The sequence below is a fragment of the Sinohyriopsis cumingii genome, chromosome 7 (genome assembly GCF_028554795.1).
Source record: "Sinohyriopsis cumingii isolate HCF-2022 chromosome 7, ASM2855479v2, whole genome shotgun sequence".
Lineage (NCBI taxonomy): Eukaryota > Metazoa > Mollusca > Bivalvia > Unionida > Unionidae > Sinohyriopsis > Sinohyriopsis cumingii.
Genome location: NC_142967.1, coordinates 64609632 through 64629853, shown reverse-complemented (window position 1 = coordinate 64629853; position 20222 = coordinate 64609632). Strand labels below are relative to the sequence as shown.

General features: G+C 32.7%; 1 protein-coding gene across 1 annotated transcript in view; it reads left to right on the top strand.

The window, feature by feature from the left end:
- The window catches only part of LOC149795405 (uncharacterized), a 97294-nt gene extending 77369 nt beyond the window's left edge, over positions 1-19925 (top strand). Inside the window, exons 15-16 of the mRNA XM_089965183.1 lie at positions 8429-8499; positions 15327-19925. Coding sequence (XP_089821309.1) covers positions 8429-8499; positions 15327-16016 — 761 coding nt within the window. The 3' untranslated portion in view covers positions 16017-19925. The remainder of the gene's footprint in view (positions 1-8428; positions 8500-15326) is intronic.
- Positions 19926-20222: the final 297 nt, after the last annotated feature.

Here is a 20222-nt window from a genome sequence, read left to right as displayed (position 1 = left end):
TTAACAAAATCACCAGGTTCTTGAAGTGTTATGCCAAAGTAAACATTATTGGACATGTTACCAGTAAATAATGTCCGCTTTATTAGCTGGAAATTGAAATGGTATGAAATTGTACATGCGTTCAGCTTTAAATTTTTTTTAATAAAAGTGACTCATGACCATTGCAGACCTACTGCACTTAGTTCTCGGGTTTTACATGTGTGTGGGGTTTACTTATGAACTCGTTATTAATTTCCTATTTTTTTATAAAAATATTTTACCATTATAGTAACGCAAGTTCACAAACGCAATTCGTTCTCTGCACTTTGCGCCAGAAAAAATATTATCATTTTGGGGAAGAGATCATGTATGAATTTGAGTATAATACTATATATAATATGATCGTGGCAGGGTTCCTGAAATTTTAAATACATGTACATGTATTTTTATCATACCCGGAAAAATACCTTTTAAAAGTAAGAGAAATCGTGTGTAAAACGTTTATTATCACTTTGGGGAAGAGTTTGAGTATGAATTCGAATATAATACGATTGTGGCTTGGCTTCTGAAATTTAATAATTTCACCACATTCTTGAAGTGTTATGCCAAAATAAACATTATCAGAAATGTTACTTGTTACTGATCCATGAGTAAAGCCAGTAAGTCGTCTCTGTGATTGTCTTCAATTAATTCTGTACACCATCATTGCTCAAACAATAGCCAACATGCGTTTCTTTTAAGTGCATACACAAACAAGCAGCAGACAAGGCGGTGGTTGATAAAGATTCTCACAATTTAATAAACATCAAAAAACGAAAGCCGCCAACATGTTTGCTGGGCTTGGCAGTGTATTAGAGGCAATCAGTAGACCAGTAAATAATGTCCGCTTTATTAGCTGGAAATTGAAAGGGTATGAAATTGTACATGCGTTCAGCTTTACATATTTTTTAAAAAGTGACTCGTGACCATTGCAGGCCTACTGCACCTAATTCTCGGGTTTTACATGGGTATGGTGTTTGTTTGTGAACTCGTTATTAATTTCCTATTTTTTATAAAAATATTTTACCGTTATGGAAAAGCAAGTTCACAAATGCAAATCGTTCTGTGCACTTTGCATCATGATTAGTATAGTAGTTTTCACACGTTTCTTTCGATAGTCACAAAATCAGAAGTTAAAAGTTATATGCATGCTGAAAGCATGTGTTGATTTGTAATTATTCTTGTTGTAGTCATTTAAACAAATAGGCATACAAGCTTTAATTATTGGAAATATGCAGTGGATAAATGTACATGGAAACGCATATGAGAAAATTTTAGCAGTATGAAATTTGTACAGACACAGTTCATAGACCATGGAACGTATTGAACTGTACATGTGCTTCGTCTTTCTTAACCTAATTTTGCTGTTCATTTTTTCCATTTAATTCAGACACATAATGATGTGTGACAAAATTATTGAATAGTTTAAATATGTATGCAGTTTTTGCAATGGAATTACATATTTTATGGATTCAATTCAAGCCCCAATGGTACGATATCAGACGGCAAGTAAACGGTGTTGATACTCTGTTCATGCTATATATTAGACGTTGAATTTAGATACAATGATCAGGGGAAAAAATATTGAATATTGTAAATATGTGTAAAATTTTTCATTGGAATTACATGCATTATAGATGAACTGAATGTCACGACGGCACAATAGTAAACGGTGTTGATACCCTATTCATCATATACTGTAGACATGAATACGTGTATATGTGCCAATGAGTTGTTCTCTCAAAAAAGTAAAATACTGTAAAACCCCGCATTAACGCGACCCCGATATTAATGCGATCCAATTTTGTGGACCCCAATTATCGCATTATAGTGGGGCTTCCACTGTACATGAATAATTCCAAACCATTCATTTTGACATAGAATGCAGCACCCCTCATTCAAGATGTGCTGAAAGAGGATGGTCTGTTTACATGTAACATGCCATGTTGGCCCTGGTGTTGTGGAGCAATCTAAATTTTACAGGGTTTAACGTTTTTGGAGAACCATTTTGTTAAATTTAATTTGCATTCATAATTTGCATAAAATGTAAAGAACAAACAAAAAAGAAAGAAAGAAAGTACCCCCAACATGTATATAATGAAATTTGAATATAAGGTACTTCAGTGTGACAGTGCTAGAGCAAGCTCCATTATAACACAAATTCTGATATAATATGGTCATGGCATGGCTCCCAAAATTTCATATACATGTATTTTTCTTGTACATGAAAATATATTTTTTCTTCTTAAAAGTTCAAGAAATAATGTGTTAAAAGCTTATTGTCATTTTGAGGAAGAGATCGTATATGAATTCTAATAAAAAAAATGATCATGTCATGGTTACTAAAATTACATACACCTCTCCCTCAATAACTCGTGCACATCGGGGTCCAAAAACATCAACCGCACTGTAAGTGAAGCGTGAGTTATCGAGGGACCTATTAACAAAAAGCCAAAAACCAATAAAGGGATCAACGTAATGGCAAAGGGGGGGGGGGCAGGTTATAGTGTTGAATACTCAATTTATAATCGAGCTGAGATAAGTGATAAAACAACACAGGTCTCTTTTAATTGATTTGTTAATTCAACAAACACTTCCCCAAGTTTTTGATCAAAACAAAGACAGTATATAAATAGGTTCTCACAGAAGTACTCATGGGTTTCGATGTGACGGTCGATTGACTCTTTTCATGTTTTCATAGAATGGAATATGTTGCAATTATAATGTTTACATTGTAATGGAATTAAAGGATTAGAATGTGACTTTCACATAGCAAGATATTTAATGGGTGTTTATTTCATTTTCTGTTGCCACCTGTTAGCATTTACCAAAAGTTTAAATTGATCGATATTTCACCAGACTGTTTATTTACAGTGTATTGACAACTATTTATCATTAAAAAAACTTACATAATATATGATATCTTATTTAGAACTTGCAAATTTCACAGTAAAGATTCTATCATTACGGGCATTAATCACCATTTTCAATGATAAAACAAGCGATGTATCAAGGTTTATTTTACCAATTCTTATAATTTTTTCATGTTCGGCATAATTTAAAGATATTTAAAATATATTTTCTTTGGAAAAAAATCAGGAGCCACGCAGGACACCACATTATAAGTGGGATTGCGAGTTATCCGAGTGCTAGTAATCGAGGGAGTGGTATACATGTATTTTTCTCATACACAAAAAATATATTTTTTTCTTCTTAAAAGTATGAAAAATAACATGCAAAATGTTTATTCAGGGATCACAAAGGGCTTTGCCAATGTAGTAAATTGTGATTTTTTTTGTGATGACCTTGTTACCTGTTTAAACTTGTCTATAAAATATTGGGTTTTGGAGTGGAGAAATTCAAATACACCATGAAAGGAAGCTTCAGACCTGGATATAAAATGCACTGGAATCTATATATTGTTACATAAATAAATCCTTTGTTCATACTGACAAACCATCTTAACAGTGCATTATTGTGTCATAATCTACTTATGCTGACATCTGGCCTGAGTTAGAGAAATTTGTTTAGTCTTGAAAAACAGGTATCCCAAGACAGCCTGCACATACTAACATAGCCTGGTACTAATAGTTCATATTGTATTTTGTCAGTAGGAAATTAAATACAGGATATCAAAATAAAAGTGAATATTTTGTTGTAATCTATATAGTACACAGATTGAAGATGATAAAATGAATGATGAAAAAAATTAAGTCCATTTGCTAAACCAATTGGAGCATCGCAAAATATTTTGTATTCTGGTTTTTTATCCCCCGCTCCCATCTGTAGACTGCAGGTTTACCGACTCTAAAATAATTAGTGGTCCCATTTTTATAACAACATCATTTTCATATATTAATAGTGTTAGACACCAAGTATTCATACATGTGACAGAACCAGGATCTCAAACCAGTAGATTTGAAAATTTTGATTAGTAGATTGGCTTCCAAAGCAGTAGATTTTTTATCGACATGAATTTTACATTCTTCAAGGGTATTGAAAAAAAAATAAGTGCATTTGTTTTGCCATAATATACATTAGAAGTCCAAGTTTTGAATATAAATTGAATTTAGATTCTGATGTTATGGCAATTAATATGAGTCATTTTATTGTCAATAAATAAAACAGGAAGAGTTGTTTATCTTCTAGTTTACTGCAAAGATTAATAGCATCCAAATTAGCATTTTTTGTTTCCTACACAATATCACTGTCTAGTGACTACTGATGACATTCACTGTAATTATTAAACTTCACACTTAACAGGCTCTCAGTAGCTCTCTGGTTTAAATTTCTCAATGAATCACTTGGTATTTTGCGAAGAATGTTATTGTTATTGTTGTAGGGTTTAACGCCATTTTTCAGCACACAATAGGCTATGCATGGCGGCCAGTATTAATGGTGGAGGAAGAACCTGGGAAAACCCCGGAAAGAACCACCGACCCACGAGAAGCTACTGGCAAGCTTTCTCACATACCCACATTGGCTGAATCCGAGACTCGAACCCACGCAGACAGAGGTGAGATGGCAGTGATCCGTAACGGAGAACGCTTTAGACCACTCGGCTTGCGAAGAATGGATAATGTTCTCTCTGTATCAGCATTAGAATGTTGTAATGACAGGACAACTTTGCTCAACCTGCAAGAACTTCTAGCTTCATTTTCCTGTTGCTGGATTTGTAAGGTTGCTGACTGCTCTCCAATAGTCCTCCAAGTTATGTTCACTCCTTGCGGAGAGTTCCTGACATGGACTTAAGAAGTATTCCCACGTCTCATCCTCAAGGACTTCTATCTGTTCATGGCTCAGATCCAAAACTTTAATGGCAGGTTTTACCACTGTAAATGAAAAAACAAAGTATTGATTTAGACTTTTAGTAAATAATGAAAAATACATGACTTATTTATGCTTGCATGAATAATTTGTCCCACCTTGAAAATTAATTATCTTGTTATAAACTGTTAAATGCTCTATTTTATCTTGGAATTGAACTGAATTTATGTCCATGAAATACAAAAGAGACATACCTTTGAAATACACATTGTAAACTCTGGACTTTAGCTACTCACCTGCACATCTTAAAACTCTGATATCCATGTGCTGTTGGACTTGTAATATTTCTTAGCTGGTTTGTTAGCAATGTGATAAAGCATATATTTCAGCATTTAGCCATGAATTAGAGAGCTGCCCTTAAATATTCTTCTTAACATATTTAAACAATTAAAAATGACAAAAAATTGAAATCCTTTAGTGTGTCCATTGAAATAATTTATTATGCTTTTATACTGGAATACAAAGTGAAATTTAAAAAAAACTCACAGTATTGTGAATTAAAGCCCAAATAGACAGAAAAGTTTAATCACAAATCCAAATGTATGAAGTTCCAACTGAATTCCAGTCTTATTCCAAATAAATTCCAATACTGAATGTGTTGATGTCCCCGTAGCCTTGAATACGCTAATGTGTCAATAGCATAGATTGTGGTGATGTGTTAAGAGTCTTTTGATGTATCACAATAATATAATTCAAAATGATCTTGTCTGAATTCACTATAATCCAAATTAAAGTTTTAGTCCAAGATTATTGTTGAGCACTCTGTAATTCCAGTACATAATAATTTGAATAGATAATTACATCTAAATTAAAAACTGAACACAACAATAAGACTGATTTTGCTACAGATGTTGAGGCAATAGTAAATAATCCCAATCTAACAAGATTATATACCCCTCTGCTTGACCTAGTTTGCAGTTACCATTTTCTGAAAATACTGTCAACTGAATAGGATATTTCCATTCTGGAAATTTTTAAGGTTGGAATCAAGACTATTTTTTTTAATTCCAATTGAAGTAAACATGTTTACTTATAATAATGATTTGAACATTTAATCCACAATGATAGAGAAATATTAGCCATGTATTATATTGTTTACAAAATAAATGTCCCTGGTTAGGTACACCATTAACTTTATTTTGCACAAGGTCAGGTACAAAATACATATGTAATTATAACATAATCATTAAGAAAAGCCAGTAAATAATGAAAATTAAATGTAAATAACAGGTTGGTCTCTCCATCTTATTTCCCTTTGTGCAATGGTTGACCAATTTTCATCAGAGGCCCACAAGACATTATGACCATGACATAATTATTATAACACCTCAAAAGACATCCCACATTTGGCCTTAAACTCCCAAATTCCATCAATATAGGTAATCAGTTAACAGCTTAGGTTGATTTAGGTTCTGGCAATGTGAGTGTCAAGAATTAACATGAACTCCGGTAGTTAGGTATACAGGGAGCAGGTCATTCTAGCAAACAGCAACTGCTTGGTTGCTTATATAATTCAGGATGGATTAATTGAAAAAGAAGATCAGGTATGGATTTCTTGAAGTTATCTCATGAATGAAATAGCTGTCATTTCCACCACTTTGTTGAGCCACTGTATTAGTTAAATTGCAGTAGTTGCTTTAAGGCCAGTGATATTATGATCAGAAAATAGATCACATTTGCGTTAGTAGCATAAAACAAGACATGTTGCAATACATAAATCATAATTGCAAGTACAGTTCCTCCTGTTATCAATATTCTTCTGTCAGGCTGTTGAATCTGAATCTTAGGTGGGAGCTTGGCTTCTTTCATTGTATTTCAGTGTTATTGCAGACTACACTGCTGCATTGGAAGAGTGAGTATCATGATGGCACAAGGCAGTGGAGAGATGCAGTCTCAAGAGATTGAAAATAGCATTGGGAATTAATAATAATAATAATAATAATAATAGTAATAATAATAATAACTATTAGTGATGGGTGTATCATAAAGGGCTCCACTTTTGATAATTTGCTTAGCAAGGCTTTAAACAGAGGAACATGTGTTGGGAAACCATAAATTACGAGAACTGGAATTCAAGGGCCATAACTTCTTCAAATGATGATGCAGGATGTTGGAAATCCAACTCGTTCTAGCTGTTATCAGCATATTTAAGCAGCATGATAAATTAGATCAGAATCAGATGTTCCAAATTGGTGAAGCTATGCTAAGAAATAGAGTTCAGGAGGACCGACGGTCAACATTATAACTCCTGTAAATGACGTTGTCATACTCTGGAATTTTAACCATAGTTTTTTTCAGTATAAAATTGTATGCCAAATTTACATGAATTGAAGAGGAATAAAATCCTTGGTAAACATTGTGCTGCAGAAACTCAAGTCACGAGGACAGCCATTTCAGGAAACATAACTCCTGTACATGATTTTGTTGAAATTGATCTCATTCAAGGTCTTTTCATGATAAAGGCTACATGCCAAAATTGGCTTAACTCAGCCATCCTTTTTGTACTGTACTTCTAAACAGTCTCAGCACTGGAATTTCTATCTCATTAATTTTCAGGCTAAAAAGTTGCAATTGCCTTTCAGTTTATACAACAATATTTCATTATTGGCTTCCTTGTTGGTAATAGCATTAAGTATCTAAATAGCTGAGTGTGAACTGTGTTAGGCCACAGAACAGTAACACTCTGGGTTCAAGCTCAGCAGATGGAAGAGTTTCCCACACATCCATCATTATCCCACCACATATGGGTATAGATGTTAGACTGAATATAAAATTATAAAATCCCCACATGACTCAAATACATCAAATCAAAATTGAGAGGCAGGCATACATACATACATACATACACATACATACATACATTATAACTTCATTTAAAGAAAGAGCTCATTTGGTCAACTGACCAATCTGACATATATATATATATATATATATATATATATATATATATATATATATATATATATATATATATAAAACGCAACATTTTTACAAGATGAGGGCTCTTTAGACAACAAATGCTATTAAAAACTAGACATCTGATCTACTGCTACAGTAAAATATGCACAAGGCTTCAAGGAGGAGTACATTCGGGATTCATACACATAGTACATGTAGTAGCAAACTTGTGTACAGCATTATAGGTGACTACATGATAACGATGTTGTAAAAAGTAGTAGTACTGAATTAAACAAAATCATACAAATGATTGTTTCTGTAGATGCTGACTAAGAAGCTGTTTGAAAGCTAAACATGAGTCCACTGACTTTATATAAGGTGGTATGGAATTACATAGTTTGGCTTCAGAAATAACATAACTCTTCTTTTAAAACTCGGAATTTAGTTTAAGTTTATATAATTTTTTGTTTGAGATGAATTTTAGTTCATACATATGTACATTTGTAACAAATTTAAAGTTACATTTAAGGTAATCAGGAGCCAAACCATGTAAGGACTTATAGACTAGAAAACCTTTTTGAAACACACACACACACACACACACACACACAGAAGATTAAATATTGTGATAACTATATGAATTTGTTTTCCAGCTGTATTAACAGTACATATTATGACATTACAGGTGCTGTCCTAAAGGAGTTCAGTCTCCTGTATTCTCTGTCATGTGTGGCAATCAACAGTACTGGAACAAAGGTATTACTCCTTTCATACTGGGTGATCTTGCATAGTTGCCAGTAATATATGCATTAATTCTGTTCATATATCTATCTATCTATCTATCTATCTATCTATCTATCTATCTATCTATCTATCTATCTATCTATCTATCTATCTGTCTGTCTGTCTGTCTGTCTGTCTGTCTGTATGTCTGTCATTGTATCTATCCATCTACTGGTATCTATCTAGCTAATTACCTACATATCTTACCTATCTACCCACCTGCCTGCCTGCCTACCTACCTGCCTACCTACCTACCTACCTACCTACCTACCTACCTACCTACCTACCTACCCCCTTCCATCCATCTATCTTCAGCTGCTTGTTTAATATGAACTTGTTTTGTTACAGCTCATTTTGTTTGGATAAATGAGGTGCATGGATTCATTTATTAGTTTATAAAATCATGAAAGAAAGTTGTACCAAATCAATTATTTGGATTCAGTGGCATTTGGATTAATGAAGTCCTGCAAAGCAGATTTTTTTGTAGAAATGTCATTAGGAGAATGATAGTGAATAGACATAAATTAGGGCTCTGTGACCTCTATTTGATGTTTCAATGATTTAAATTAAGTTTTGGATTGAGCTCCATTTCTAAGTTACCATTTCTTTCAGACTTGCACAACTTCATATAAAGATATTTCATGAAAAGATTAGGATCAATGTTGTTTGTTCTACTGAATATACCTAAAATACTCCATAGACCCATATGTGCTGGTGTGTTATGCAGTGGCAGATCAGAGACGTGCAATTTACAGTTTGACTGGACTTATAAGCAAATATATACAGTAAAAGAAAAAAAAGACAAGCAGACAGCTTCATTGGTATGATAAGTAAATCTTAACTGTTAGAAGACTATAGCTGAGTACCACAAATGTAGAGGTGAAATGAATCACAGATTATGGTGTAAGAAAACACTTGTTTCTTATCAGGAAATCAAAACAGACCTATTTCATATTAGCCATAAACCAAAACCAAATTCAAGATTTCTTTGGAAATATATTAATGAATTATATGCTAAAAAAGTCCCATATTTCCAAACATAGATGAAAAATGGTAAATAAAACTGTATTCAATACCAAAATGCATAACTGAACATTTAAATAATCACATTTGCAAATATGTTGAAGATCTCAAGTTGAATGACTCCACATAGAACTATGCAAAATTGAAAGATATCAGATTGAATGACTCCACACCAAACATTGCAAAATTGAAAGATCTCAAATTAAATGACTCCACACCAAACTATGCAAAATTGAAAGATCTCAAATTAAATGACTCCACACCAAACTATGCAAAATTGAAAGATCTCAAATTAAATAACTCCACATCAAACTATGCAAAATTGAAAGATAGATTGAATGGCTCCACACTAAACTATGCAAAATTGAAAGATTTCAAATTAAATGACTCCACACCAAACTATGCAAAATTGAAAGATCTCAAATTAAATGACTCCACATCGAACTATGCAAAATTGAAAGATCTCAGATTGAATGACTCCACACCAAACTATGCGAAATTGAAAGATCTCAAATTAAATGACTCCACACCAAACTATGCAAAATTGAAAGATCTCAAATTAAATGACTCCACATCGAAATATGCAAAATTGAAAGATCTCAGATTGAATGACTCCACACCAAACTATGCAGAATTGGAGGAATTTGTTGGCTTCAGACTTCAGAGTAAGCTTGTAATCAAACTTGAAATAACTGAAAAGAAACTAATTAAGATGTATGAACTATCTCATTAACCTTGATGCAATAAAAAGCACAGGTTACATGGTCTAGGCCCAAAATTGTTAAAAAAATAAGTGAAGATTTTAATGATAAGTTTAATAGCACAGATAAATTTAGTCTAAAATGCATGAAATACCTTAAATGCCTTAAACAGAGCAAGAATAAAACCATTTCATAAAAGTAACGATTAAAATTACAGACTCTTTTCAGTCTTGCCAGCCATTTCCAGAGCACACTAGTGAAGATAATTGATAAATGATTCTGCAAGATGTAGATAAGGGCAACATAATAGGAACAGCATTCCAGCCAATGTTAAGGGTTGGGGATATTGAGACTAAAAATAGTGTTTTGTGATGGGGCGTGGGACAGTGCACATGATAAAACAAAAGTGATGTAAAATTCTTAGGTTGTCTGCTCATATGAGCCTATAGAAACTTGACAATAAACTCAGATGTAAAGAAAATAAAATGTGTTTATAAAGCGTTTAGTATACTTTTGAATAAAAATAGGTGGTAACTTAGCATTGTCATAGATCACTAAACAGACATGCACAGTCACACAGACATTAAATAATTAAAAATATAAACTTCTCTGTTTAAAGTCCATTTGACAGTGTAATACACTCTTATCTTGATCCAGATTTTTGCTACTGTCAATATTTCAGTGGAGGGTTTGAAGGCAATTCAAGTGTCATTATTACTGAACTATTTAAGGGGGAGCCTGGAAATTTCTTTCCAAGAAGGATTTTTTTAGATATTTCAAAATAACTTTTTGGAATAAATATAAGAAGTGCATATTGAAAAATGAAAGTTGTTACACTTCATTGCCTTCAATCAGAATGTTTAAACCATTTTTATTCAGAATTATTGCAGAGTTCATGATCATTTGTCAGATTTCTTTGAAGTCAGATTTGACCCCATATATAAAATGCAAAACATGACTATTTCGATAGTCAAAATAGTGTACGAGTGTGATTCATTTTGTGAAGCAAAATGTTAAATGCAGATGTAGTTCAGGGAACGATGAGCAATTTACAAAGTTGTTGTAGTTGTTGTTGTAGGGTTCAACGCCATTTTTCAGCACACGACAGGCTATGCATGGTGGCCAGTATTAATGGTGGAGGAAGAACCCGGTAAAACCCCGGAAAGAACCACCAACCCACAAGAAGCTACTGGCGAGCTTTCTCACATACCCACATTAGCCGAATCCGAGACTCAATTTACAAAGTAAGCAAAGCCCAGCAAAGTTAAATTTTAGAACTCAGCTTGATGAAGTTTGACTTTGTTTTGCACATTTGCAGGGGGGAGAATTTTATTTGTTTCACATTCTGCAAACACGGTATCAACATTAGACTTTCTGATATCCATCGATTGGCAACACTGTTCAACATCATGATAATGCAAAAATACAGAGCTCAGGCCCAAAAGTGTCTGGGCAGTAAAAAATATGGACAGATGTTATCTACCTTTGAGAAAACCAAGGTTTGATAATCAAACTAGGGCGGCCAGTGCATGTTGGACATACCCCCTCATACAAATGTAGATGTGGATATGGAAACACAATTTCTGTAATGAAAATAATTAGCAGGATCTTTCAGGAAATCTGAACAACAGTACCATCAAGTCTCTAAGAGACCAATGTTTTAATTTCGGGGGTGGAGGGGCTAGGGTTTTCTTTCAAGCCAGGATACATATATTGTTTTTCCTCACTTTAAAAGTTTCTTTTTTTAATATTCAGATAAAGAATAATGTTTTCAAGTGATCTGAGGGCAAGGACTTTTTTTCAAAGAATTACATCTTCACACAATAACTTGAAAATTAAATTTTTAGTCCCAAATTAGTATGAGATGAACACCAATAACACCTCTATAACCTTCCAATTTCTTACTGAACTAACAGCTGTAAAGACTGCATTTAATTAGGACAATATTCTTCTGGCCAGTGTATTTCAAAGACAAACTATTTTTGTATTTTTTTTTTAGTTATTGTCTGTATGATTGTGATTATTTGGGTGTGGGCACATGTTTGTGGTGATAATTGATTCATGCTAAGTGTAATTATATTTTTGTTTTTAAGTGTAGTAAATGCTTTAAAAAAACATTTTATTTTATTTTGTTCAGATTTTAATTTAAAGTCATTTTCTTGTAGGCTTATACAAATAGATAATTTATTCTAATTTGTATGACATCACCTTTTCGGTGAAGTGTACTGAGCCTGCTTGGGACCCCATAACATTTTTTAAGTGACAAAAATACCTAAGTATTCATGGAGATTGACAGTTACATCATTTCTCCTTTTTTATTATATGATTAATTACTTACTTATAAGCATGATACAGTGCATGCATATACATTTTATGTTAGTTGTGAGTGAAATAATTTTTTTAACATTAACCTACTGTTATTTTCATTCACTTTTAAATAATATTTTGTACATGTGGAGAATATGGTATACCCCCTGAGGACATCATGGGAGATAACTAACATTTAGCTAAATTAATTGTACCCCTTGTAAATAAATTAATCCTATTATTACTATTATTATTATTATTATTATTATTATTATTATTATTTTAGATAGGTAGACTCAGTCATAGACATGCAATAAAGATTTTACCTTTGATGGAAATCATTTAAAATACCTAACACTCTAAAAGGGGAAGTTAAATTGACTAAATCTAGAGCTCTTATAGTTGCAGTTTTGTAGGCCCCAATAAAATTCTATAGAACTCTCATAGATTTACCCATGTGTCTTCATTCTATGTATAATGTATTTAATTGATATTAACTATTAAACATCTTTAATGGTTGATGGTCTTATTACTCTTACAGTATAACTTCAGTAACATTCAAAGGATCTCATAGTTTGAAACCAAATTTTGTTCAAGGCTTAACACAAGAAAGTTTAGGTCATTATCAATTTAATTTTGACCTTTTTACAGCAACATCTGACTGAGTTATGGCTGTTATTTTACTTGCAACTATACCCTTTCATAATGAATTTATTTTGATTAATTTGATTTTAAGAATTTAATTGGTTCACCATTTTGCAAATATGGCATAACTAAAGTTAATTAGCGATGCTAAATTTAACTTAATCCTTGATGAAAGGTGAATTTGGAAATAAAACTGGGGTCACAGCTTAGTCAAATGTTGATACAGAAATGAATGACTGCTTTGAATTTTGTTTCATTTTAATAACATTTGAAGGACCTCTTGGATTTAAATCAAATGTGGTATGGGTCTCACTGAAAATGAAGAAACTAGGACAAGATTGGTTTTCATCCATTTGCATCAACATTGACTGAGCTTTGGCCCTTCATCCCTTCAGTTTTAATTTTCTTTTCTGCTTGTTAGCACTTAGAGACTTAAAAAATGAAATGAAATTTAAAGTGAGAGACTATGAAGGTCAGTTTCAGTTTTCCCCATCATCTTAATAACATTCAGAGTATCTTTTGGATTGAAACAAAATTTTGTACGAGACTTGTCACCAAGTACATGTAGATCAATATCAAGTTTGATTTTCACCTTTATATGTCAATGTTTGATTGAGCTATGACCCGTAATTGAAGGAAAATTTGCCATTAAATGAAGAATTTCATTTCTGCTTATTAACTTTGAATAACTTCATGGATTAAAATGGAATTTGATATGAAATTTAACATTGCAAAGATCAGTGTCATTCATGTTTCAATTTTTGCATCATTGTTCATGATGAGTTGTGACCCATATCATCCACATTTGATAATGAAAACTATCCATCTCTTCCTATTTTTGTATCTGATGGCTATTCCATTTAAACTTACCTTTTATCCAGGAAAGGCACTGTTTTAAAAATATATGCCAGGGTACTCCGATTACTCAGTTAATAGGAAAATGACACAGAATTTTAAATTGCATAATTTCTTGTGATTCCACCACATTAAAAGTGCCTTCCCTAGGTCAGAACAGTCCTGACTTGCATCCATTCACCAGAAAACGCAGTCATGCATGTATTTGAACCATGACTTCATGAGCGTTTAGCAAGAGAAGTACCTTGTTAGTTATCTCTCAATCTACTTTTAAACCTCACTATGTAGTCAGTGACTGTTAAAATCTGCCTGTACAATTGCACACAAATTTTAAATGAAAACAAAGTAAACAAGATTTTGGAATGAATTATGATTTTTAAGGCATTTAAGACAGAAAAATGCATGTATTTCTGATATCAAGAGTATAATTACATTGCACACTGGTTGGTCATCTCAGCAGCAAGATGCTTCGATGGGATCTGTGTTGTTGGGATGTGTATTGTATGCAGACCAGGAACAAGAGAATGTCAAGTGCTAATGTCTAGAGTATCATAGAAGGTTCATTAGTATTTATGTTTTTAATAAATTGAGTGGCTTCTTGGATTAAATTCAAATTTGATATCAGGTTTAACATTGCAGTGAGCTACATATTGTTTTCTGTTTTTCTTTTTTGCATTATTATTTGACTTAAGTTGTGTCCCATAGTTTACTTTTACAAATTTACCATGGCACCATGAATTTGATATCTGCTTAATAACTTTTGAAGTGTTTCATGGATTACGACCAAATTTCACATCAAGCTTAATATTAAGACCATGCTTAGTTACGTTTTTCATTTGACTGTTTGATGTAAATCTTTGCCTTTATATTGTTATACTGAAGTATTTCATCATTACCATTTTTTAGAAGCATCTTTAGTATATGGATACATTTCCTTTTCTGTTAAAATTAATATGTAATATGATAATATGTTACACTTGGGAGAAGGATGCATATGCCAACAAAGACTTACATCTCAATTTAAAACTGCTGTGTTCTCTATAAATGTGACATTCTATGCAAGATTAGATTTGGTTTGACTAAATGTACAGTCTGCTTATGTCAAGACCAAATTTTAGGTACAAGTTTAGAAAAATAGCTTCTCTTTATTCCATTGGCATCAGGATTGCCTTCAATTTCTTTTTTTGTAAGGTAATATTTTAAATCTAAACTCTGCTTTATGCCAGGCCTATTGTTGTACTGATCTCTTTTTAATGAATTCTGTTGTAGATTGTATCCACCCTCTTTGAATTTCCTATTCTGTTGCCTGTTGACGACTCCAATGTCGAAGGAAATATTACCATGGAAAAGATGGATATCATGATGGCTGGTGCAATCTGTGTTGCTGTAAGTCCTGATGACAGGTTTGCAGCATGTACTTCTTCAGATGGAAGCATCAGAGTGATTGAGATGGATGATGGACAGTACATTCATCGCATGCAACAGAGGTCATCATCTGTGGCCTTGATCTTCTCCGGAGACAGCAAAAGTGTCCTTACAGCAGGGTTCAGATCAATATATATCTGGTCCTTGGAAGATGGTTCTCTACGATGCAAGCTATCAAGACATTCAGATTTCATCCTTGGGATGAAATTTGACAGGAGTGGAAAATATTTGGTTACATCATCCAGAGATAAGAAAATAATTGTTTGGGATTACAAACGGGCAGTTTCCATAGCAACCTTCAATGCTCAGTGCCAGGTCAAGCTCTTAGAGGTTGGGCCAGATGCCAGGACAATTGTGTATGTTCCAGACAACAATGGACATGTGGTAACATTGCGGCCCAACAGATATCTGGAGAAATTGCTGGAGGGACAACACCTGGGTCCTACTGTCAAACCTGAGGTCCATGGTATTTCCCTAGCATTTTCCAGTCAGAACAGAAGTATAGAGAAGACTAAAGCTTGTGAAGTGATGTGAAGGCTTGGTTTTATTTTATGCAATAAATTAACAGACATACAAATTATATCTATCATTTTTACTGTCTAAAAATATTAATTCACTTCATTTGGTCCATGAAAACAAAAGAGAAAAAAAAGTCCCATTAATGAACTTAGTACCTTCACCATTGTGCATCACATGACGTGAGAAAGCAAATTTTCTGTTGATCTTTATATGTTGGGTAATGAATATAAAAAGACCACTTCCTTCTTTTGCATTTGATGCACCTCTCCCTCAATAACTCGCACACATGGGGTCCACAACATAGACCACACTATAATCGAGGGCGCAAGTTAGTGAGGGACCTCCACAAATTAAAAAAATCCACTTAGATCTAGAGAAAACCTTGGGGGGGGTGTTAGGAAACTGGGCTATTTAATGACTGAATCATCATTTTACAATCACATTGATAATAATTGTTAATAATGCACTTTTTCTAATGAAGTTGTTTGTTATTCTGTATGAATAACATTTATTTTCAAAATGTCCAGCATGTGAAAGATCTACATGTAAGACCTCGATGCTTATATTTATGTTTTGGTGCACTAAAACAAAAAGAACATGTGCTGTCTTACATTGTAGGACTAGTGAAAGATAATTTAAACTGGTTTCAACAACCATCATGTGTACACAAAAATATGTGTATTACATAGCAGCTTTTTGTTGTTGTTGATTAGTCTGGTTCCTGGATGGTATTTAATAGTATACAGCCAAGTTGGGAGTCAGTGTAGTAGGGAACTAGACTAACTGTTGATACACCACCAAACAAGATTCCTTTTCTTCAAAAACTAGAGAAATTTATTTCATGAGACAATGGCCTATGTTGAAACTCAATTTTAGTATTGTTCACTTAGTACAATATGATGTCGTGATTTCATTGGAAGTAATAGTAAAACTTCTTATCATCCTTGAGGATATCTCCAAGTGCTAGTTCAGGGTCTCTGAACTCACTTGTCCACAATGGTCCATATCTGTGAAACCAAGCTCTTTATTTTATGAAGTATTCATTTCACATGGCTGCCTTGCTATCTTTGATTACAGTTATGAAAGAGTCGGTTAATTTAAGGTAGTTTATGTTACATACACAACAACATTTATAACAGTGTTTGATTGATCAACTGAATTGAGTTCACCCAACATACGACCGGGGCCGCTAGATTTTAAGTATGTAGGATTTGCATGTCTTTTACCTTTTCTTTTATTTCACCTCCATTATTTGATTCAAAAGACATAATTAACATGATAATACAAAGGAGGCCAACTTTTAATTCAGTTCAACAATACAAATACTTCCACAAATCAGTTATCAAAACATGGTTGGCAGTTAATTATGTTCTCAGGGAAACGCTTGCAGACATAGCTGTTACGGTAGATTGCTTCCTTTTACATTTAAATATACATTGCATTTATGATGATTACATTTAAGAGGAACGAAAAGATGGAATTAAAACACCAATTTCACTTAATAATTTTTTTTAATTGGCATTGAAATATTAATGTAATGCCCACAACTAGACGTAAATGACATTATCATTGATCAAAATTTCCTTGATTTTCTTTAATTACAATGTACTAGGAATGTCGTTAGGAAAAAAATATAACCATTTATATGACTTCTTATTAAAAGTTGATAATTTCATAATGTTCATTAAAATTTCCAGGTCGTATCTACTGTTTTCGACCATAAAACAAGCGATATATCAGTGTTTCAGTTATTAATATTGGTTGTGATTTTCTTCAAGTTCAAGAAATAGGGATCAAATTTTTGGGTATTTTCTGGTTACAAAAATGGGGAGTTATCAGGGCGCAAGTTGGCAAGGGGGTAGTGTATGTCCATTCACCAGAAAATGCAGTCATACATGTATTAGAACCTTGACTTTTTGAATGTTTATTAAGAGAAATGCCATGTTAGTAACCTCTCACTCTGCTTAAAAGCCTCAGCTATGTTATTACTTAAATTTACCGATACAAAAGCACACAAATTTCAAACAAAAGCAAACCAAAGAATGAGATTTTGGAATGAATTTTAGGGTATTTAAGACAAAAAATGCATGTATTTTGGGATCTTCGGCAGAAATACATGTACAGCAAACAAGACAGAAGAGGAATCTGAATGTTTTAGACAAATTTCAAAAGATAAGAGTCATTTACCATATAATTAGATTTACAACAGGACTCTGTTTTCATTGGATTATGCTGTAGATGAATAATCTTAATTATGTGTATTTCTCTGTGTGCATATTCTGGAATTTATGAGTGTATAACGAGTTCTACTTGTGCTTAATTAAGACTTTTATTTCTAAAAAGTCATTTATTGTTTGAGATTATTTGTCGTTTACAATTTTACTGCCTTTTCTAGAACATTCATAACTTGTTGCAGGTTTTCATTTCTCCATGAATAGCCTCATCACCAGGGAAGTCATTAATATTAGCATGTCTGCTGCCTCAGTCAGACTAAAATCTAGCATGTAAATAAAAACTATGTACTACTGGTGGCAATGAATATCATAGTGAATTGTTTAGTCACATGTTGGTTGACAATGGGATATGGATCAAATGAGGACTACCATTTTTATACATTTGTTTCCTAACAGGATGAGACAATACATGAATTTTCTAACATGCGACCTATACTCAAAGTCATGGAAATTTTCATATACATGTATCTTATTCATGATTGATTTAATTACACAAAGGTAACAGAAATGCAAGTTGTAAATATTCAAGTGTATTTCACACTGGCTTTGTCTTCATTGAATCAAAATTCGCATTGTTTATTTTCTCAATGTTTAAATCCTACTCACTTTTAACAACTGACTTTCACTTGCATGCAGGTAGGTCAAAAAGAAATTTGCTTTTTTCAGACTCCCCCCTCCTCTGCCCGATCTCAACATCCACTTTTGTCATATTACCAGGGGCCTGAGGATGTTGAGATAAATGGGTAGGAATATAAGGTGAATAGAAATGTTATTCAGACTATGGAGAGAAGTAGAAATTGTATTGATGATATTGAGAGAAATAGAAATTTTATTCAGGATATTGACAGCAATAGAAATTATATTGAAGATATTGAGAGAAATAGAAATTGTATTCAGAGTTATGGGGAGTAATAGAGATTTTATTCAGGATATTGAGAGCAACAGAAATTGTATTGAGGATATTGAGAGCAATAAAAATTGTATTCGGGGCATGGAGAGCAACAGAAATTGTATTGAGGACATTGAGAGCAATAGAAATCATATTCAGGGTTATGGAGAGTAATAGAAATTTTATTCAGGATATTGAGAGCAATAGAAATTGTATTCATTGTACGGAGAGCAACAGAAATTGTACTGAGGATATTGAGAGCAATAAAAATTGTATTGAGGACATTGAGAGCAATAGAAATTGTATTGAAAACATTGAGAGCAATAGAAATTGTATTCAGGATATTATTACTGGTTATGACAGTAGTCATGTTTTATTATTAAGCATTCTAACTGTAACATTTTTAGACTTGCGGAAATAATGCAAAACTTGAAGGGGATATATAATAGTAAGAATTGTATAATGAAATCTCTGGAACTATGATATTTGTTTAAATTTTGGAATTATAGATAAATGGAACAAATTACTCTTTTTATATCTTACATAATTTTATTTTTAATACTGACAGACAGATTCTATAGTTCTATATGCATATCTATATTTGTACATAAGACACCAATTATATTTATGTTTACAATACACTTATACAGAAAAGCTTATCATATGATGCCAATGATCTTTTGTGTTTCAAATACACTTACACAGTAAATCCTGTCATACAACACCAGTGATCTTTGGTGTTTGAAATACACTTACACAGTAAATCCTGTCATATAACACCAGTGATTTTTGGTGTTTAAAATACACAGCAGAATTTACAGTAACATAATTGTACCAGAATTAACAAAGTATATATATATATATATATATATATATATATATATATATATATATATATATATATATATACAAAGATGCACTATTTGTTTTCATTCATGGAACATACATACATGCATACCTACATAGTATTACATGATTTTTTTTCATATTCAGGGGACATATGCCTTATCACTCACTTTTTCTTTCAGTACTTTGATTTTTTGTGGTCAGTTTGCTTGCAACACTTGCAATATGTTTTTCATTTACTATTTTTATTTG